Here is a 22833-nt window from a genome sequence, read left to right as displayed (position 1 = left end):
GTTGAAAAATGTTTCTTAAACAGAAGCAAACGGAACGAAACAGGGATAATCTTACATGAATCTGTCTGGGGATCCAATTAGAGCCTATTGAGCCTCCAATCTTTGCAATCTCAGATACCCAGCCCATCTGTTCACAAGAGTGAATCGGATGCAGCTTAGAATAAACTAAAATTGGTGGATTTAGTGGAAATGTGCCCATTTGTAACAAGAACACCTCTGTAATTACAGACTGCAATTACAACCAGTTACCTGTCGTTATTAAAGTGTGAATATGAGTTATTACAGTTAACTACAATACTTGTTAGTGTAATTACATATGTAATTACACTGTAATAAGTACCCCTTAAAATTAAGTGTTACCAATTGTTTTTACTCTGATAAAAGATCATGGCTGTTATTTAAGCCAGCAAAACAACACAATTGCATAAGTGATAGCCTACTTTAGTTCCAGTTGCGTCACAGTAGACAAAACCGCTAACAAAATCAATAGAGGTCAGCTGCACGCACATCATACCTACGACATTTGGTTAAGATTTGGTTAGATTTCCTCACCATATTTGTTCAAGCAAGTGGGAATATCTGTTAACATCAACGGCATCTAGTACGTACTGTTATTTTGTGGCCTATTTTGTGTCTCTGTGTAGATTATATCAAGTGCTTCAATGTTTGTCAGTACTTCTTAGGTTAATGTTTCATCCAGACTATGAAAGTGAAAAGTTGTACCTCTCTCTCTCTCTCGGTGTCCCCCTTATTCAAATCTAGGCCTATCACTATCTCCATAAAGCAAAAATATATATAAAACACATTCAAAAAAGCTGTATTAGCTATTACAACCACTGACACAAGTGAGATTGCGTGAACAACCAAAGATTTCCTGATGACAAGCAAAATCCTAGGTGTTGACTCTATAATAAAACTTTTCTCATCACAGCAACTTTTTATCCAGTAGATGGTGCTCTATCACAATCTACAAGTACAAACTTAACAGTATAATGAGCCTGCACAGAGGTTGGTTTTGCAAAAAGAATATTTAATCAGTGTGATAAAGTTAGGCATGTGACAAATTAGCATACTTTGATGGTTTAATATCCACTGTGTACCACTGCACAATTGTTTATGGTAAAATTAGACAACTGTAACACTTTTATTAATCATTTTATTGAAAAAAACTAAAATGGCCGCTGTACAATTACATTTGATTGGACTGTCGATTAGAAAATTCAGTGGTGAGCTTCTTACACACATTAGCAGCAAGTAGGGACAACCAGGATATTTTCCATGTCAAAAAACACATTGTATGGTTCAAGGGAAGTCACATGGGGTCAACTTAATCCCCTCTTAGTTGTTGCACAATGCAAGCTTTTGGCCTACTTGGTCTATGGAATGTTGATACCAATGGCACCAGAAATGTGGGACCATTGGGTCTACAGTTTTGCATATTGAACTCATTCACTCTTTATAGCATATATTATGCACACAGTACTCTACTGACATACATTGTGCAATTTAACGCATGTCTCTTGCTATATGCATATTGAATAAAACAAGACAGCTAATGCAAAATATTATGTAATCTGAGCCTTTGAATTTAAATGGCAGTGGGGTTGAGCTGCAGACTCATTAGTTCCGTTCCAAAATGAAGGTAAATTCAGTCTAGCTATGCACAGGTAAGATGTAGCCTGCTCTTTTAAGCTAAACTGCAATTTTCAGATTCAATCGCAGGGTTATTACAGTACGTTCGAGTAATAGTGAATCGTAAGATATTACAATAACATAACAATTTTACATTCTGAATACATTCATGTTAATCTGTCTAAAATATCAATATGTAAATCAGGAGAGGAAAAATAAGATTAACACAATAACAAAAGTATATGCCTTCATTATCATGATGCCGAGTGATTGGATGAAAAACATTAAATGAATCATGGATATTGCAATGCTGCATATTAGCTGTGCAAATCCCCCCAAAACTAGCAGTGGTTTCTCAGGGGTCAAATGCAGACTCTGTAGCGGTCATTTTGTAGCCAGTGATTGTGATTTACATTTGATTGGCAAAGGTGATGGACCGGTGGCACGGTCACTGCTCCACGGACGTGTACATGCGGTACATAACTGTGATAACTGCCGCGGCCAAACAGGGGATCAACCAGTTTGTCCAAAAACTGTTGAGGGTAGAGGAAGAACAAGAACTCAGATACAGTACATCAGTAAAACGGACTGCTGAAACGGTACAAAAATGATGAACATTAATGTCATAGAATAGTAAACAATAGTTCTGCCAACCTGCACTTGAAAAATCATCCCATAAAATTTCTGAATCAGTCAAAAGTTTGTCCACACTCAATGTATTCTACGTTGTAGAATAATAGTGAAGACATCAAAACTATGAAATGACACATGGAATCATGTATGGACCAAAAAAAAAGTATGTTTTGAATTTTAGATTCTTCAAAGTAGCATTCTCTCAACCAGCTTCATAATAAATGCTTTTCCAACAGTCTTGAAGTTCTCACATTTGGACTCATCAGACCAAAGGATACATTTCAACCGGTCTAATGTCCATTGCTCATGTTTCTTGACCTAAGCAAGTCTCTTCTTCTTATTGGTGCCCTTTTGTAGTGGTTTCTTTGCAGAAATTTGACCATGAAGGCCTGATTCACACAGTCTCCTCTGAACAGTTGATGTTGACATGTGCCTGTTACTTGAAATCTGTGAAGCATTTATTTTGGCTGCAATTTCTGAGGCTGGTAACTCTAATGAACTTATCCTCTGCAGCAAAGGTAACTATGGGTCTTCCTATCCTGTGGCGGTCCTCATGAGAGCCAGTTTCATCATAGCGCTTGATGGTTTTTACGACTGCACTGGAAAAAACTTTCAAAGTTCTTTTAATTTTCCCGGATTGACTGACCTTCATGTCTTAAAGTATTGATGGACTGTTGTTTCTCTTTGCTTATTTGAGCTGTTCTTGCCATAATATGGACTTGGTATTTTACCAAATTGGGTTATCTTTTGTATACCCCTCCTACCTTGTCACAACACAACTGATTGGCTCAAATGCATCAAACCCACAAATTAACAAGGCACACCTGTTAATTGAAATGCATTCCAGGTGACTACCTCATGAAGCTGGTTGAGAGAATGCCAAGAGTGTGCAAAGCAGTTGTCAAGGCATTGGGTGGCTACTCTGAAGAATCTAAAATCTTGTTTAACACGTTTTTGGTTACTACATGATTCCATGTGTTATTTTATAGTTTTGATGTCTTCACTTTAATTCTACAATGTAGAAAATATCCATAGCTCATGCAGATGCAAACTTGCTCAAATAAATTCTGATTTTAATCAGTTTTGTTTCAACCTGATTCAAAACCAAGAATATGAAAATGGCATCAGGGGTGCCTACATACCTTGAGGTTTCCTCGATTGTGGTGGCAAGTGACACCTGTTAGAAAAGGAAAGTCTGTAAGACCTCACAAATCTTTACATGGATATCTCTATCTTTGAGTAAACCTATCTTTATGATTCATTATATTGTTTTATATGTACTGTACATGTGAACTACAGTTTTCAAAATAAACCTGGATGAAGGCAGCTTGCCATCGAAATGTTAGTGACTTATTATCATCGGATCAAAAACATATGGTCACGCCTTACTATGTGTGCTTAAATTTGAGTAGTGTAACTTTTCACATTTGAGATCGTTGTTTAACTTACTGAAGGTTTGGCCATCTTTGGCCGATCATCCTACACAAGAGAGAGGAAGGAAGAGAGGGAGAGGTTGTTTATTATGCTATGAGTTGGCAGGCATAAAAGAATTAAGACCAGGCCATCCTTCCCCTTTAGATTACACTAGATGTGGATGAAGGCTAGGGTTGTACATTTTGGAGAATATTCGGAGGTGGAAATTTTCTGTGGGAATATATGCAAATTAATATTAATACCATTTAAATGTAGATTGTTTTGCATGGGATATATTTACCAAATCATATGGAGACAGAAACATAAACATTTTACCTTATCATAAGTCAACATAATTGCAAATAATTAAATCCTTCCAATAGAAATAAAAAACAAAACAATTTAGTTAGGAATTTAACTTTAATTAAATGAGTTGACTCTTCACATGGAATGACTTCACTGAACAACAAAAGAAAGGAAATATTGAATGATCCCCAATCATCCATAGCATCTCCCAAAAACATTTTCAACATACATCTGTAAAATGATAGTCTAGAAACAAAAGCTTTGGTTGTCTTCCTCTCAGGTTTCCATGTCTTCTCCCTGGACCTCCTCAATGTCCACCTCTTGAACATCAGACTCTGAGGCCTCATCTTCACTGTCACTTTCCAACCTTGTTGAGGATGGGTCATTGTCAGGCTCAAAAAGCCTCAAGTTTGCCCAGATGGCCACCAAGTTTTCAACCCTTGTATTGGTCAGCCTGTTGCGTGCTTTGGTGTGTGTGTTCCAAAACAAGGACCAGTTGTGTTCTGAGGCGGCTGATGTTGGTGGGATTTGGAGGATGATGGAGGCAACAGGGGAAAGAACCTCAGATCCACAAAGTCCCTTCCACCAGGTGGCTGATGAGATATGTTGGCACGACTGCCATATTGCATCTCCATCCCAAAGACTGCCAAGAACCTTGCCCTCATTCAGGCCAAGGTGGCCAGACACGGTAGTGATTATCTCCGCACCAGACAGGATGCACCAGACAAGTATGCCAGCATACTTGGGGTCCAAACATGTACGCTGCGGTGTGTATGGGCTTCAGGCAGAGGTCTTCATGCTTTTTGATGTATTTCAGAAATGCAGTTTCCTCTGCTTGGAGAAACAGTGAAGTGGGTAGGGCAGTATGGATTTATTCTCTTACATCTGCAAGCAGGGTCTGAACATCAGACAGGATGGCATTGTCTCCCTCAATCTGTGCAATGGCTACTGCTATAGGTTTCAAGCTGCTTACCACTCTCTCCCAAAATACATCATCCAGGAGGATCCTCTTGATGGGGCTGTCTATATTGGCAGACTGTCATATGGCCATTTCTTGGAGAGACTCCTTCCCCTCCAGGAGACTGTCAAACATGATGACAACACCACCCCAACGGGTGTTGTTGGGCAGCTTCAATGTGGTGCTCTTATTATTTTCACTTTGCTTGGTGAGGTAGATTGCTGCTATAACTTGATGACTCTTCACATACCTAACCATTTCCTTGGCTCTCTTGTAGAGTGTATCCATTGTTTTCAGTGCCATGATGCCTTTGAGGAGCAGATTCAATGCATGAGCAGCACAGCCAATGGGTGTGATGTGAGGGTAGGACTCCTCCACTTTAGACCAAGTAGCCTTCATGTTCGTAGCAGTCTGTCACCAGTGCAAATCCTTCTGTGTTCCAAGGTCATTGACTGCCTTCAGCTCATCTGCAAAGTAGAGACTGGTGTGTCTGTTGTCCCTTGTGTTTGTGCTCTTGTAGAATACTGGTTGATAGGTGGAGATGATGTAGTTAATTATTCCTTACCCACGAACCTTCAACTACCCATCAGAAATTATTGCAATACATTCTGTTTTCTCTATGATTTGCTTAACCTTCACTTGAACTCTGCATCCAGCAAATTAGTAGATAAAGCATGTCTGGTTGGAGGGGTGTACGCTGGGCAAAGAACATTCAGAAATCTCTTCTAATGCACATTGACTATGAGCATCAGAGGTGAACCAGACATTAATCAGCATTTCTCTGACTACGTTCCTTCCTCTGATTCCAGGAGGACCATGAGCTGTTGCTATCGATAAGGTGTCTGATTCATCATTTTCACCTCGAATAGAAGTTGAGGTTGCTTGTTGTGAGCGCTGAGGGAACTTTATGCACTTGGCCAGATGATTCTGCATCTTTGTTGAATTCTTCACATATGATTTGGCAAAGTATTTGCAAATGTACACAGCTTTTCCTTCTACATTAGCTGCAGTGAAATGTCTCCACACATCAGATAGTGCTTGGCATTTTCCTGTAAAGATTAGAAGAAGAAGTCAAAAAATGATATATAGAATTCCATGTACAGATAATTAAGCAGTTAGATTAAACAACTCCTTCGTAAGATAAATGTTTTAAAATGAAACATGTATGGAAACAGGTGAATTAACACTCATCAGTTAGCAGGCTCAAGCAAGCTAAAACCCACATGGTAGCGAAAACTAACTAGCAGAAATTGTTAACAAGTTAGAAATGATTTAAACACACTTTACTGTAGGCCACTATTTAATAGTTAACAAAAAATCATGTATGTAATATATAAAATGTTTCCACCCCACCTAGTATTGTAATCAAAACTTACCAGAAAACATGTAGTCCTTGGCTCACACAGTGTCTAGTGTGGGCTCAATAGCATCTCATTAGTGTGCAAGATCTTGAGAATCAGCTGTACATGTGATGGAAGAATGTACTGTGCATGCAGAGGTTTGCAATTCCATTGAATTGGGGATTGTTTAACCAAAATATGCAACAAGACATAGAATTGCCTTATGTAAATCCCATAAAAAAGGTTCACGGTTATAAGCTAACTTTTTGGATGAATTTAAGCAAAATTCCCGGGTCTTAACTTACCAAGGAAAATTTCCGGAGAAATTCAGGAAATGTACAGAAAAGTTCAGACCCTTTGCAACCCTGATGAAGGTTGAGAACTAAATTATTTCTATACACTGCAGCAAAGCAGTTCACAAAAACAGACAAAATGTAGAGCTATTGAGTGTCACATCAGCCAACTGAAACCAGAATGATTCATTATTCAACAAATATACCAAATGAAAATTAAGAGGTCTCTTCCATATCATTGCCATAGCAGGACAATGGGACCACTGAAACGTCTTGGTACACAACATCTTGGTCATATGCCTTCAATCAATATGACAAATAGAGAATGGAAGGATAGCCAATGTCAGTATGCTTATATTCAATGAACACAACAGGGCAGACAACACAACCACAACACCATATTGTACTCTAACAATCCAGTCTCATGCCTCAAAAGAGAGAAGAATTTGCCTGCTAACTCTGAAACCTATACAACTTAATTTTACGGTAAAGAAGATTACGGGTACTTACTTAGAAACAATAACAACCTATGAATTACTTTTGGAATTCATTAAGACAAACACTACCAGTTGAATAATAGTGTAACCAGTACCGCAAGTGCTAAAAAGAGTTTTGTATACAGGTTGTTAGTATACTGTAGTAATGTCAAATTAGAGCATTTACACTGTAGTACCCTAAACATACCTCTCTTCCCCATGACCAAATAACACCATATTATGGGGTTTTGGGATACTACAATAACACTCGGTAGAACCCCCGTTTCTGATTGCCAGAGACAAAAGTTAGGTAAAGCTTTTTTAAAGGCATATTTGAAACATGAAGAGTGCTTACTGGATGCAGTTCTCCAATGACCATGTTGGCAGCCATCTCCTTGGCATCCGATGAGTGCCCGACGTCTTCAAAGCTCTCCGTGGCATCGCCGCCCGCCTGTTCCCTCAAGACCTCCTCTCCACCTGGGTGCTGTAATATACTGTACATGTCAGAGTAGTTCTTTTCAAGCAATTTAGGCTTATTGAGGGCATATCACTGTTTAATTCTCAACCATGCTAATGTTAAACTGTAGCTAAATGGACAATTGGGAAAAGAGAGGACCGGAAGCAATAATGTAAACATAGTATTTTTTGCATAATACAGAAACATAAAAAGTCTAGAACACTCACCTACATTTGGAGACTGTATAACAGGTTCAAATATTTAATAATGGAACAGTAAGATTTGTCATGCTTGACCTATTGACTGCGTGTCATTGGGCTAAATAAGGATTCCCCACATTCCACTATAAACTGTTTTTAAGATACCTTCTTAAAACCATACAGCTGACTTAGACCAATCATATTTGTGTAAATTTAGTTGATTATGGCAATGTGCTATGAACCAATTTTATAACAGTCCATTTGGAAACCCTATAATCCTAGACATTTAATCTGTGAAATACTTAAAATGTTATACACAGGGAAGATTGAAATACTGTTAGTTTTCCTGGAAACACCTTTTCGTCCTCATGCTAGCTACAAGTAGCCATTTAGGAATGGCAGTGTCAGCTAATCAGCTCCTTTGTTGTTCACTGCAAGTGCCATTCCATGTGGCTACTGCTAGTTAGCATGAGGACAAAAAGGGCAGTTTTCTGGGACAACTAGCAGTATTTAAATCTTCTCAATGTATCAGTGTGGATAACGGTACAATTTGGAGTACAGTGGCACATCCCATGCCTGCATTGAGGTACGTTTTACGACCCACATCCAGCGCTGGCTCCACAGCGTCTTAATGTAACAGTGATTGCGTTCCGACCCCAGTGCAGCTCAGTGTAAACAAGCGTAATGGTAGGGTCTTAATCTGCTGGCTACCGGTAACCAAAATGCTACAAACCCTCAGCAAGTTTGATTGCTAGAGAATGGTCCGATAGTTATTTATGCTACAATGTGACGTTACTATCCTCACATAAAAACAATATGTATGTGATGTTTACACAATCGTAGGCCTATATGAAATTAATTGCTGAGAAAAACTGGCCAGTGTTTCTCAATCCTGGTCCTAGGCTTGAGAAACACTGGTTTAGTTGACTGTTGCCATATGGACATTAGCCTAAATCAAGTAACATTTGATGGGCTATAATATGAACCATTCGTGTAGCCTAACTTTCTCACCTCTTCCAGAAATTTGGTGACATCGTAGACGTTAAAGTTGATTATAATCCATGTACTCTTGAACGTATTCTGTTCCTCGATTTCTGACAGTCGGTAGTATTTTACAGTTTGTCCGTTCTCCCCTTTATCCTCCATTTATATTTTCAATAAATACACCTAATGTGAATCCAGGAAAAAATTATGTTCCAATCTTACAAATCATTCGATGCAGTGACTATGCACAAGTACACAGGTAACGACATTTAGTCTAGATGACAAAGTGAGTTCAGAGATTTCTATGTAATTCCTGGCACGCACCAGGAAGCTCCCCCAGACTTGCCCATGAATGCGGTGATTGGTTATTTTAATATTTCCTTTTCATTCTGAGGCGCTCTTATTGGTGTACTCCATGTCAGTCTGTCCCTGACAAAATAGCACGCAGGGTGACTCGGCTAAAGTTGACAAAAGTTCATCCGGATAAACCTATCTCTCACGCAATAACATGAGCATGCATTTCTACCTGTGCGTTGTGTATGTAAATTGCTTCAAACCAGGAATGTTGCCACAAAAAAAATGCAACAAAATAACAATGTGAAGTGCAAAAAGGCATTGTCCTTTCCTACTGTGTGCAAGCCTGTTAAACGAAATGCTGTTTAGGCGACTCTTTCGCTTAGTCTAATGTAAATCAATAAATACAGAAACAACAAAAAGAAAAACGTATATGCGTTATGTATGGGCTACAGTGAATGCTATTGATTATACATCGGCTAGATAACCTAGGGAACTATGCACTGATAACAATTTTGACTTTAAACATTGCAACCACACACTTGATGAAACATTGTGCAGCAGAGTACTCTTTTGTGATGACTGATGATAACATGATGCAGACAGAGCATGGTTCGGGTTGCACGCGATGGTTTTCCCGCCAGAATGAGCAACTTGAATGTGCCACGAAGAGTTGGCTATTTCGAATTTCTGATGCTTTCTGATATTTTCGTTGGTAGCTTAGCTAGTTAGCGGTCATACAATTGTAAAATATTGTTAGCCAGTCAAGCCAGATAGTGTTCTTGCTTATAGACTTGTGTAGCCTACCCAGGTCAGTTATTTAGCTAGCTAGTCAAAGAAGAGGACAAGGTTACTAAATAAAGGTAGCTAGCTAACGGTAGCTAGCTAGGTACAGAATCCAGTTCCACCCAATAACGTATCTGTGACACAACTGTTCTGCAGGTGAGTTATCATTGTTGGGAGATACCTAGCTAAGTTGTATTGTTCAACTCTACAATGATGGTGAAAGTTTTCCAAAGCTCATGATTGTGTTCTCCACAACAGGACTTCTCAAAGTGGTCTGTGGAGGTACTGCAGTGCAGTGGGTCCTTTTTTGTCACATGCACCGAATACAGCTGGTGTAGACTTTACTGTGAAATCCTTGCTTTGAACCTTTCCCAAGGATGCAGAGTAAAAATAAAAATAAAATAGTAACACAACAGGAATGGAATTAATTACACAATAATGGAGCTATATATTATACAGGGAGTACCAGTACCAGATCAATGTGCAGAGGTACGAGGTAGTTTAGGTAAATACTGTGCCTTCAGAAAGTAAGTTATTTACACACCTTTACTATTTTACACATTTTGTTGTGTTACAGCCTGAATTTAAAATTATTACGATTACATTACGATTGGTTTTGGCGCTGGGCTACACACAATACCTCATAATGTCAAAGTGGAATACAGTTTTTCATTCTTTTTTTAAAACAAATTAATTCAAAATGAAAATGTTAAATGTCTTGAGTCAATAAGTATTTGTTATGTCAAGCCTAAATAAGTTAAGGAGTAAAAATCTGCTAAATGAGTTACATAATAAGTTGCATGGACTCACTGTATGGAATAATAGTGTTTAACCTCATTTTCAGTACCCCCAACTGTACAATATCTGTAATGTCCCTCAGTCAAAAAAAAGCTTATCCCTTTGAGCATGGTGAAGTTATTAATTACACTTTGGATGGTGTATTAATACACCCAGTCACTACAAAAATACAGGTGTCCTTCCTAACTCAGTTGCCAGAGAGGACGGAAGCCGCTAAGGGATTTCACAATGAGGCCAATGGTGACTTTAAAACAGCTACAGAGTTCAATGGTGTGATAGGATAAAAATGAGTAATGGATCAACAACATTGTAGTTACTCCACAATACTAACCTAATTGACAGAGTGAAAAGAAAGAAACCTGTACAAAATACAAATATTCCAAAACATGCATCCTGTTTGGAATAAGACACTAAAGTAATACTGTAAAAAATGTGTCAAAGCAATTAACTTTTTGTCTTGAATACAAAGTGTTATGTTTGGGGCAAATACAATACAACACTGAGGACAGTACCACTCTTCATATTTTCAAGCATGGTGGTGGCTGCATCATGATATGGGTATGCTTTTCATGGGTATGCTTTTAACCGTTTAGGACTGGGGAGTTTTTCAGGATAAAAAATAAATGCAATATAGCTCAGCACAATCAAAATCCTAGAGGAAAACTTGGTTCAGACTGCTTTCCACCAGACCCTGGGAGATTAATTCACCCTTTAGCAGGACAATAACCTAAAACACAAGGCCAAATTTACACTGGAGTTTCTTACCTACTGAGTGTCCGAGTTACAGTTTTGACTTAAATCTACTTGAAAATCAATGGCAAGACCTGAAAATGGTTGTCTATCAATGATCAACAATCAATTTGACAGAGCTTGACGAATTTTGAAAAGCATAATGGGCAAATGTTGCACAATCCAGGTATGGAAAACTCTTAGAGACTTACCCAGAATAGTCACAGTTGTAATTGCTGCAAAGGTGATTCTAAAATGTATTAACTCAGGGTTGAATACATATCTAATCAAGATATATTAGTGTTTTATTTTTCATAATTTTTTTGACAAATATTATAATTTTTGTTCCACTTTGCATTACAGATTATTTTGTGTAGATCGTTCACAAAAAAATGACAATTAAATCCAAAATGTAGAAAAAAATCAAGGGGTGTGAAAACTTTATGAAGGCACTATAAAAATATATATATAATTCTAAAAACCTGTTTTCGCTTAGTCATTATGGGGTATTGTGTGTAGATTGATGATGATCATTTTTATTTAATCCATTTTAGAATAAGGCTGTAACGTAACAAAATGTGGAAAAAGTCAAGGTGTCTGAATACTTACCGAATGCACTGTATGTACATTAAGGCAGGGTAAAGTGAATAGTCATCAGGATAGATAATAATAAGTGTAAAATAAAGAACAGAGTAGCAGCCGCAAATGATTAGTATAAAAGTGTGTGTATGTGTGTGTGTTTGTGTTGTGTCGGGTTTTGTGTGGCAGTGTCAATGTACAGTATAGTGTGTGTGTGTGTGTGTGTGAGTGTGTATATAGTGTTTATACATTGTCTAGTGAGTGTTCGTCGGGTCAGTGCAAGATAGGGTCAGTAGAAATAGTTCTGGTAACCATTAATTGACCATTTAGCAGTCTTACAGCTATTTAGTGGTCTTATGGCTTGGGGGTAGAAGCTGTCTCAGATCCAGTTGCAGACAGAGGTGGTCAGTCTAGAGGTAGACCGATTATGATTTTTCAACGCCGATACCGATTATTGGAGGACCAAAAAATGCAGATACAGATTAATCGGCCGATTTTTATTTATTTATTTGTAATAATGACAATTACAACAATACTGAAAGAACACTTATTTTAACTTAATATAATACATGAATAAAAATCAATTTAGCCTCAAATAAATAATGAAACATGTTCAATTTGGTTTAAATAATGCAAAAACAAAGTGTTGGAGAAGTAATAGTGCAATATGTGCCATGTAAAAAAGCTAAAGTTTGAGTTCCTTGCTCAGAACATGAGAACATATGAAAGTTGGTGGTTCCTTTTAACATGAGACTTCAATATTCCAAGGTAAGAGGTTTTAGGTTGTAGTTAATATAGTATTTATAGGACTATTTCTCTCTATACCATTTGTATTTCATATACCTTTGACTATTGGATGTTCTTATAGGCACTATAGTATTGCCAGTGTAACAGTATAGCTTCCGTCCCTCTCCTTGCCCCTACCTGGGCTCGAACCAGGAACACATCGACAACAGCCACACTCGAAGCAGCGTTACCCATGCAGAGCAAGGGGAACAACCACTCCAAGTCTCAGAGCGAGTGACGTTTGAACCGCTATTAGTGCGCACCCCGCTAACTAGCTAGCCATTTCACATCGGTTACACCAGCCAATAGGCTGATAGGCTTGAAGTCATAAACAGCGCTGTGCTTGCAAAGAGCTGCTGGCAAAACGCACGAAAGTGCTGTTTGAATGAATACTTACGAGCCTGCTGCTGCCTACCATCGCTCAGTCAGACTGCTCTATCAAATCATAGACTTAGTTATAACATAATAACACACAGAACTATGAGCCTTTGGTCATTAATATGGTCGAATACGGAAACTATCATTTCGAAAACAAAACGTTTATTATTTCAGTGAAATACGGAACCGTTCGGTATTTTATCTAACGGGTGGCATCCCTAAGTCTAAATATTCTTGTTACATTGCACAACCTTCAATGTTATGTCATAATTATGTACAATTCTGGCAAATTAGTTCGCAATGAGCCAGGCTGCCCAAACTGTTGCATATACCCTGACTCTGCGTGCAAGAGAAGTGACACAATTTCACCTGGTTAATACTGCCTGCTAACCTGGATTTCTTTTAGCTAAATATGCAGGTTAAAAAATATATACTTCTGTGTATTGATTTTAAGAAAGGCATTGGTGTTTATGGTTAGGTACAGTCGTCCAACGATTGTGCTTTTTTCGCAAATGCACTTTTGTTAAATCATCCCCCAGCGTTGCATCGATTATATGCAACACAGGACATGCTAGATAAACTAGTAATATCATCAACCATGTGTAGTTATAACTAGTGATTATGATTGATTGGTTGTTTTTTATAAGATACATTTAATGATAGCTAGCAACTTAACTTGGCTTACTGCATTCGCGTAATAGGCAGTCTCCTCGTGGAGTGCAACGAAAGGCAGGTGGTTATAGCGTTGGACTAGTTAACTCTTAGTGTTGCAAGATTGGATCCCCTGAGCTGACAAGGTGAAAATCTGTCGTTCTGCCCCTGAACAAGGCAGTTAACCCACCGTTCCTAGGCCGTCATTGAAGATAAGAATGTGTTCTTAACTGACTAGCCTAGTTAAATAAAGGTATATAAAAAATGAAGAAAAAAACTGCAAAATCGGCACCCCAAAAATACCGATTTCTGATTGTTATGAAAACCTGAAATTGGCCCTAATTAATCGGCCATTCCGATTAATCGGTCGACCTCTAGTTCAGTCCCAGGGTCCCTAGCTTGGTGGTGATCTTGGTAGAGACTATGGTGTTGAACATTGTGCTGTAGTCTATCAACACCATTCTCACATAGTTATTTCCCCTCTTGTCAAGGTGAGACAGGGCAGTGTGAAGTGCAATTGAGATTGTGGATCTGTTGGGGCGGTATTGCGAATTGGAGTGGGTCTAGGGTGTCTGGGATGATGGTGTTGATGTGTGTCATGTGCAGCCTTTCAAAGCATTTCATAATTACAGATGTGAGTGCAACAGGGCGATAGTCATTTAGGCAGGTTAATTTGGCGTCATTTGGCGGTCATATGTGATAATAGTATGACCTTTCTATACAAAAAGTTAAGGTAAACACTAAATAGAAAAGTTGGGTTGGAACTCGTAAGATGTCGTTCTTCTCCGTCAGCGCCGTCTTTTGAATCAATATTACTATTACTAAGGACAGATTAAACACATTTTGGCCAAGGGATCAGCAAAATAAGTTTAGAGGGTGTAATTCAATACAATATAATGTCATATTATTAATCTACAATTTATGTTCGAGGCTCACAGGGATATTGGTATCAACAGTACTTGACCAGTTATCTATTTTTCAACTCAATACTTGTATTCCCCCAAAATTGTGATTTTCTTTAACATAAATGCGCTGCAATTTAAGATTTAAAACAGCAAAGTTTTCTCTCTGCCTCATGGCAAAATTTGTAGAATTGCAGGATATTAGCTTGAAAGTACCAGCGGAAAATTGACTTTTTTTCAACTGAAAGACGATGCCCAGAGCTTACTCATGATGTTGCACACCGATTTAAGTGAACAAGTCATTGTTTTAGTCAAAGTATGATATATTTGCCTTGAAGTGGGAAATCCGAAGTGGGAGATTTGTGGAAATACTTGGCAATGCTGTGTTTCCTTATTAGATGACTTTCAAATACTTTTCAGACAACGTTTCGTTACCACCCACCAGCGTGGTATTGTTTATTAATCAGAAACAGCTGCAAAGTTCTTCATCTTCGCTACTGAGCTGAGCCAAACAGCCTTTCGTCCACTTGGCCGCCTGAGCCATGGAGCAAATTAAAGTAGGGGGAGCAAACTTGTTTTTGCAGCTCCACTTTTTTTTTTTACCAGAAATTATTAAAATCCATTGGATAATCTGTAAATTTTCACTTATTTTTGAGCTAGTCTGTATTTAATTTTAAATTTGTTTTTGAATAATTGTGTGATATGATTGAGTTCTCTCTCCCCCGTCACCCCAAGATGAATGATTTTGACCACTAAAGTTTTGCTTCACTACATGCTCCACTGTTTTGGTTGGTGCATCTAGAAACCACAAGTGTCTGTCCTATAATGAAAAGGCCCCGCAAAAGAAAATTCAAGGAACCTCTTTACTTATTTTGGTGTGCTGTTGTTACATTTGTATTAGTGCTTCGAGTCCAATTCACTCAGGGTGTTGTTAGGTGTCATTTGTGACGTGCATCATGAGCAAAGTCATTGTAACCTATCATTTCACATCCCTTGTGAGAACCATGATCAGGGGAAAATTTGGTTTTGCTGTACCACACCCGAAGCCTGCCAGCAGCCTACTGTTCCGAAGCCTACTGTTCCAAAGGTGGCACCTTGTCCATTCCAATGTAGAAGAACGCATGTCTCTAAACCTTTCAATAGTTAACCATATTACCAGAGCTTCATCTTATTACTCTTTCTATGGCAGATTTGCGGCCGCAATTTATGGAAAATGCCAAAACTTTGGAGATAATGCAACTAGATAAGGTTAGCTAGATAAGGTTAACATAGTTAGCTACACTGACAGCTATCAGTGCCTTATTTGTTGATGTTTCTCCACTTCAATTGGAAATCACCTCTGCGTTCCTTCCCACCCCCAATTTGTGATTTTTTTTTATAAGTATCGTGTATAAGTCATTCTTCAGAGGTGGAACCTAAACGAGCAAGTAAACTAATAGGGTTAAACTCTCCTCCATGCCAGCTGCTAACAGCTTGCCCAATAAGCTAGTATTTCTGGTAGTTGTGTACATATTGCTGTATATATTGTTTTTGTGTATATTTATTGTTATGTGTTCATGTATTTTTACTATGCGCTGCAAAATTAGTTGCCCCCTGGCTATAATGAAGACTACTCTACATTTCCACTCTAGAACAGGAATTACGTTGAAATAGGGCTGGCATTGCCCTCTGTTGGCGTCCTTTAAAGCTGCAACAACAAAATGTGTAGAATTGCCGGAAATCACAATAGCTTGAAATGTGCAAAATGTTCTCTCCCAGGTCAGGGACAAAGTTGTGGAGAAGTAAAGATCAGGGTTAGGTTATAAAAAAATATCAGAAACTTTGAACATCTCACGGAGCACCATTAAATCCATTATTTAAAAAATTGAAAGAATATGGCACCACAACAAACCTGCCGAGAGAGGGCCGCCCACCAAATCTCACAGACCAGGCAAGGAGAGCATTAATCAGAGAGGCAACAAAGAGACCAAAGGTAACCCTGAATGAGCTGCAAAGCTCCACAGCTGAGATTGGAGTATCTGTCCATAGGAACACTTTAAGCCATACACTCTACAGAACTGGGCTTTACGGAAGAGTGGCCAGAAAAAAAGCCATTGCTTAAAGAAAAAATTAAGCAAACACGTTTGGTGTTCGCCAAAAGACATGTGGGAGACTCCCCAAACATATGGAAGAAGGTACTCTTGTCAGATGAGACTAAATTTGAGCTTTTTGGCCATCAAGGAAAACGCTATGTCTGGGGCAAACCCAACACCTCTCATCACCCCGAGAATACTATCCCCACAGTGAAGCATGGTGGTGGTAGCATCATGCTGTGGGGATGTTTTTCATCGGCAGGGACTGGGAAACTGGTCAGAATTGAAGGAATGATAGATGGCGCTAAATACAGGGAAATTCTTGAGGGAAACCTGTTTCGGTCTTCCAGAGATTTGAGACGGGGGCGGAGGTTCACCTTTCAGCAGGACAATGACCCTAAGCATAGTGCTAAAGCAACACTCGAGTGGTTTAAAATAAATCCTCTTGGGGCTAGGGGGCAGAATTTTCACTTTTGGATAAATAGCGTGCCCAATTTCAACTTCGTGCTACTCATGCCAAGAATATAAGATATGCATATTATTCATAGATTTGGATAGAAAACACTCTGAAGTTTCTAAAACTGTTTGAATCATGTATGTGAGTATACCAGAACTTATTTAGCAGGCAAAACCCAGAGGACTAACTGTTCAGATTTTCTTTCCCTCTCTCTGTTCCCTGAGTTGTCATTGCCAAGGGATATTTCTTAGGAACCTGTTTTCAGTTCCTCCCGCTTTCACTGGATGTCACCAGTCTTTGGAATTTGGTTGAGGTTATTCCTTTGTGCAATGAAGAAGTAGGCCAACTAGGAATTGAGTAACACTTTTGTGAGTTGCAAAAGACGTGAAAAGTAGCGCTGGTTTGTTTTCATTCCTGTATTGAACACAGATTGCCCCGTCTACAATTTGATCGATTATTAACGTTTAAAAATACCTAAAGTTGTATTACAAAAGTAGTTTGAAATATTTTGGCACAGTTTATAGGCAACTTTTGAAATATTTTGTAGTGACGTTGCGTTTTTTGTAAGCTGTTTTTTTTCTGGATCAAACCCGCTTTATAAATGGACATTTTGGATACATATGGACAGAATTAATCGAACAAAAGGACCAATTGTGATGTTTATGGGACATATTGAAGTGCCAACAAAAGAAGCTCGTCAAAGGTAATGCATGTTTTATATTTTATTTCAGCGTTTTGTGTAGCGCCTGCAGTGTTGAAATATTCTAACCCCTTTGTTTACTGCTGGTGCTATCATCAGATAATAGCGTCTTGTGCTTTCGCCGAAAAGCATTTTTTAAATCTGACATGTTGGCTGGATTCACAACGAGTGCAGCTTTAATTAAGTATCTTACATGTGTGATTTAATGAAAGTTTGAATTTTATAGTATTTTATTTGAATCTGGCGCTCTGCATTTTCCCTGGCAATTGGCCAGTTGGGACATTCTCTTCCAGCCTATCCCAAAGAGGTTTTAAGGGGAAACATTTAAATGTCTTGGAATGAGGTAGTCAAAGCCCAAACCTCAATCCAATTCAGAATCTGTGGTATGACTTAAAAATTGCTGTACACCATCAGGAACCCATCCAACTTGAAGGAGATGGAACAGTTTTGCCTTGAAGAATGGGCAAAAATCCCAGTAGCTAGATGTGCCAAGCTTATAGAGACACATCCCAAGAGACATGCAGCTATAATTGCTGCTAAAGGTGGCTCTACAAAGTATTGACTTTTTGGGGGTGAATAGTTATGCACACTCTTGTTTTCAGTTTTTTTGTCTTATTTCTTGTTTGTTTCACAATAAAAAATGTTTTGCATCTTCAAAGTGGTAGGCATGTTGTGTAAATCAAAAGATACAAACCCCCAAAAATCTATTTTAATTCCAGGTTGTAAGGCAACAAAATAGGAAAAATGTCAAGGGGGTGAATACTTTTGCAAGGCACTGTATGACACTGTGCCAACAGAGCAATTGTTCATCATTTCAGCAGGATGAGTGGAACTGAAGGTGGAGAGCAGTCCCTGTTCTTTCTAATTCTCCCTGACCTGAGGAAGCTGTGCTGTGTCACCCTGTCCTTGCAGTCTGATGATGGAGAAGTGAGAAACAAGCAGGTGAAAATATGCAGGTGAGACAGCTGCTCAGAGTTTGCTTGGAGGTTGCTTGAATAAATACAGGTTCTTATTTTTTGATTAATGAATTAAAGGAATGCACACCTCAAAATGCCCAATCTCTTCTTAACCCAATGGTAATGTATTTATCTTTCTGTAAGAAACTCAGGTTGTTTTTTGAATGAAATATAAAAACTTTTGAGATGCAGAAAGGATGCGCAGAAAGATTGCAGAGTTATTCTCTAGTTTAAAAATCAACTTTTTATATTGTATTAAAGTGCATTGTTGCTGTTCTCAGGTTAATAAGCGGACCATTTTAATTAACTTTCCTATATTCACTTTCAGGGAGCTGTTGTTATTGTATGCAGACATCATTGCCTCTCCGGTTTTGGGGTGCTTCTCGGAGATCACAATGGTGATGGCGGTAAGTGTGCACTCAAGTCCACATTTAATAGTCCACGAAACAGACAGACTAATCTCCCGTGTGCAGATTCTGAGTGTAGACCGAGGGAATCTGCCAGGACTGAATGGGATGTGTGATATCCGAGCAGTCCGAGCTCCAGTTTTCATGTTTGGTAATTTGGACATATCAGGATTGGGCGAAGGCGGTGCTTAAACCGCTTGCCCACGAGTGCTTTGTTCATGTGCTCACACAGGTCGGAAAGGGGGGGTGATTTGGCTGTGAGTTTCCATTTGTGAAGGTGAAGACTTCATTTTTGCCGGAACACTCAATTTCTAACACATTTGAACACAGAAATGATTCAGGCAGCTGACCAAGTTACACAATCATTTACTTCTGGTTCATGTTTGGCTAAATGTACTTGTGGAAACCAGCCAACACAATACATTTTCTCCTGCATATATTTGAGTAAGATGATACACTTTTTGAACCAATTAGTTGAAAATCATGCATTTATGAATTCTGTGAAATGTATTTTACTCAGTATTGTCAGTAGTTCCCCTGTATACTTTGTCTCATACACTTTCATTAGTATGGTTACCAATGACTGCACTAAAGCAGGTCATTGGAGCCTTTGATCTGGCTTGTTTACCAATTGTTGGAGGTTATGTAAGTGCACAGTGAGTAAAACACCACCTTCACATGCCATGTAACATGACACCAACCAGGTGTGCACGCAAGGGAGGCTTTGTCACGACTCTCCAGTCATAGGAAATTGTTTGTTTTCCATAGAGGGAGATATATGGGTTAGGCACCAAATGGAAGACAATGGACTGAAATGGGAAACGACTGTGTGGATTTATAACAAACGCTCATTGTCGATTTCAGTTGCAAAAAGTTTGAAAGCAGTTTCCGTTGCATGCCATAATGAACACGACCCTGGATTTTCTTGGGATTTTGAGGAGGGATTTACCCTGTTTCATATTGCACGATTACAGAATTGGCTTCTCTCTCTAATTTATCATTGTAACTAATTAAATAGTAGTGTTTACTAATCTTACATGGAATGGGTAGCATAATGCAACATAAAAGGGTACTCTTTCATTCATTCATTCATTCATCTGCTGAAATATGTTCTCTGGTTTGAATGGATGATGTAAACAGGTTAATAGTGTGTGAGAAAATTAGAAATGTGTGAGTGAGTGTAACGTATGTGTGTGCGTGCCTAAACATATCGTGCAGAGGCATGTTGCATGCAACCCAAAATAGTTGGTCTGCATTCCAAGCGCTGTCATTTTTTTCACCCCTTCTGGATTGTAGCCAAAATAATAGAAAAACAAAAACAATATTAGATTTGTCCAAATGTAATATCATTTTAAGCTGCGTATAACGGTTTGAGCTGCTTTACAAAAACAACAGGTTCTCCATATTTGAATCTTAATTTCAAACAAAAACAATCAATGGTTTTCTATTTGTGAAACACCAATAACTTCCTAACTGGAAAATCCACATTATTAATTAACCCCTGCATGTAAACATGTTATCTACATTGTGCATCTGCTCCAGCACTCCATTTGCTAGTAGTAGTGCCTGGGGCAGCAGGGTAGCCTAGTGGTTAGAGTGTTGGACTAGTAACCGGAAGGTTGCAGGTTCAAATCCCTGAGCTGACAAGGTACAAATCTGTCGTTCTGCCCCTGAACAGGCAGTTAACCCACTGTTCCTAGGCTGTCATTGAAAATAAGAATTTGTTCTTAACTGACTTGCCTAGTAAAATAAATATAAATAAATAAACACAGTTCTGGTGAATCATTGACTGTGTTGCAGTTGTTTAACTATCTTCCCTTTAACCAAGTGTCTCAGAAGTGTGTTATCAGAAAAGTCAATGATCCCTTATTTGACCAAATAATTGTTTGTTTCATATTGTTGAATTCAAACTTTTCCCCAACAGATTCACTTTTTTAAAAGAGGAATAGTACAAGCTTATGTACAACGACACAGTCTGCAGGTAAGCTTGGGCTGGCCTACTTGTCATTCACTTTCACTCATTACTTCTGCAATTTTGACCAAGTTTAGAAACCAATTCAGATACATTTTTACATGTATGCTAGTTTTACATTCATGATCCACATCCACATTTTAAATAAATGTGAGATAAATGTGAGATATTATGTTCTTACTTCTGTTATTTACTACTTGAGAGGTCTTTCCCTGCTTATCTTGTGACCCCTTGAAAACTCACAGAGGCCCCACAGGGCTCAGTACTAGGTCTTCTGGTTGAGAATCACTGATATAGAATGCTGTATCATAGACGGGTGGATGCTGTCCCGTCTAGTCAGTTAAGTTACATGTAGTCTCTCTGTGTTGTGTTTGGGCAGATGGGCTCTCCTCAGAGGGTTCTCCCTGGTATTCTGCAGACCTGTCTGTCCTACTCCTTGACCAGCAGGCTGGCTCCAAACTGGAACAAAGTCGGACAGTTCCTTATTGCTGGTTTGTACTAGTACTGTATAAAGGAATATGGAATTAATATAATGGTACTGTTTTAACTTAGTAATATTGTTATGGGCTAGTTATTATGATATACAGTAGTTAGCCTATCACCAGTCTGTTTTATCTAGGAGAGGAGAGCTTAAACAGCTCATGGGTGACAGAATTTCACATTTACACAGTAACAAACCCCAGAAACGGCCATGCTGTAGAAAGTTGACAGTGGTATCAATAGATGACTAGTAATCTGATAGTGGTGCAAACACAGTCCTTCCCATATCTCCAGCCTTTTTCACAACCATAACCCTAGTCTCACTTTTTTAAAACATTAACCCTTACCATAGCGCAGGCCCTAACTGCAGCCCCTTTTGAAAGCCCCTCCCTAATCCCTGGTATTTTCCCTTGCTCTTTTTTATGGCTCATCATCCAATTAAAGCGTTTGTCATTTACAAAGTAAGAAAAGGGGATAGTTAATAAACTGTTACAGGTCCCATTCTCTTGGGCCTGATAACATTGAATTGTTTCCCTCTTTTGTGAAATGTTGCTTCTAGTTGGAAGTGATTTCACTAGGCGGTTGCAAAGGTCACTGTTTAATCGCAGACCTGTTGAGAAGGCATGTCTATAATCGTAGTGACTCTGCAAATATGTTACACCACCCTCCATTACCTTCACCTTGGGCCTATTTGATATGATAGGTTGTATTTGATTCTGAGTTCACACAGGGCGCTACACACACACACAGAGAGAGACACTCTCAGGTCTCACACATGCGCACGCACACACACACAAACACACACAGAGAGAAACGCACACACTCATCAATAGATGACTAGTACAATTTTCATTTTTTTATTGAACCTTTTATTTAACTAGGCAAGTCAGTTAAGAACAAATGCTTATTTACAATGAGGGCCTACATACAGGCCGCTGTCTATTCCCAAATGTTTTCTTGCCCTTGACTGAAATGAGAAAAAGTGAAAATGTACTTGCACTTAACCTGGATTGCCTTTTGTTGCCTTCCAAAATATTCCGCTATTTGAATGGATGGGATCCATGAACAGCCTGTCTGGCACTTATTTAGATTACGACTATGAGAACATCGCTGCTTAGACAACTACAGTAATGTTATCATTAATGCTGCATCATTACTGCCGTTTCCTCTCTTGCAGACCCTCCAGCCCCCATA

At 38.8% G+C, this 22833-nt stretch overlaps 2 protein-coding genes across 2 annotated transcripts in view; one reads left to right on the top strand and one right to left on the bottom strand.

Annotated features, from left to right (window-relative positions):
- Positions 1-1139: 1139 nt before the first annotated feature.
- Positions 1140-9023, bottom strand: LOC112228021 (cytochrome b5). The gene is made up of 5 exons (XM_024393139.2): positions 8720-9023; positions 7407-7535; positions 3715-3744; positions 3408-3442; positions 1140-2165 (listed from the first exon to the last, which is right to left on the bottom strand). The coding sequence occupies exons 1-5, from the start codon at positions 8852-8854 to the stop codon at positions 2081-2083; spliced, it is 414 nt and encodes a 137-aa protein (XP_024248907.1). The 5' UTR covers positions 8855-9023; the 3' UTR covers positions 1140-2080.
- A 622-nt stretch (positions 9024-9645) lies between these two features.
- Positions 9646-22833, top strand: part of LOC112227563 (uncharacterized protein C18orf63-like) — a 34579-nt gene continuing 21391 nt past the window's right edge. Inside the window, exons 1-5 of the mRNA XM_042308927.1 lie at positions 9646-9928; positions 18643-18780; positions 19109-19187; positions 21112-21168; positions 21539-21650. Of these exons, the coding sequence (XP_042164861.1) occupies positions 18647-18780; positions 19109-19187; positions 21112-21168; positions 21539-21650 (382 nt within the window). The 5' untranslated portion in view covers positions 9646-9928; positions 18643-18646. The remainder of the gene's footprint in view (positions 9929-18642; positions 18781-19108; positions 19188-21111; positions 21169-21538; positions 21651-22833) is intronic.

This window comes from Oncorhynchus tshawytscha, linkage group LG29, assembly GCF_018296145.1.
Source record: "Oncorhynchus tshawytscha isolate Ot180627B linkage group LG29, Otsh_v2.0, whole genome shotgun sequence".
Lineage (NCBI taxonomy): Eukaryota > Metazoa > Chordata > Actinopteri > Salmoniformes > Salmonidae > Oncorhynchus > Oncorhynchus tshawytscha.
This window is presented reverse-complemented; position numbering and strand designations above follow the sequence as displayed.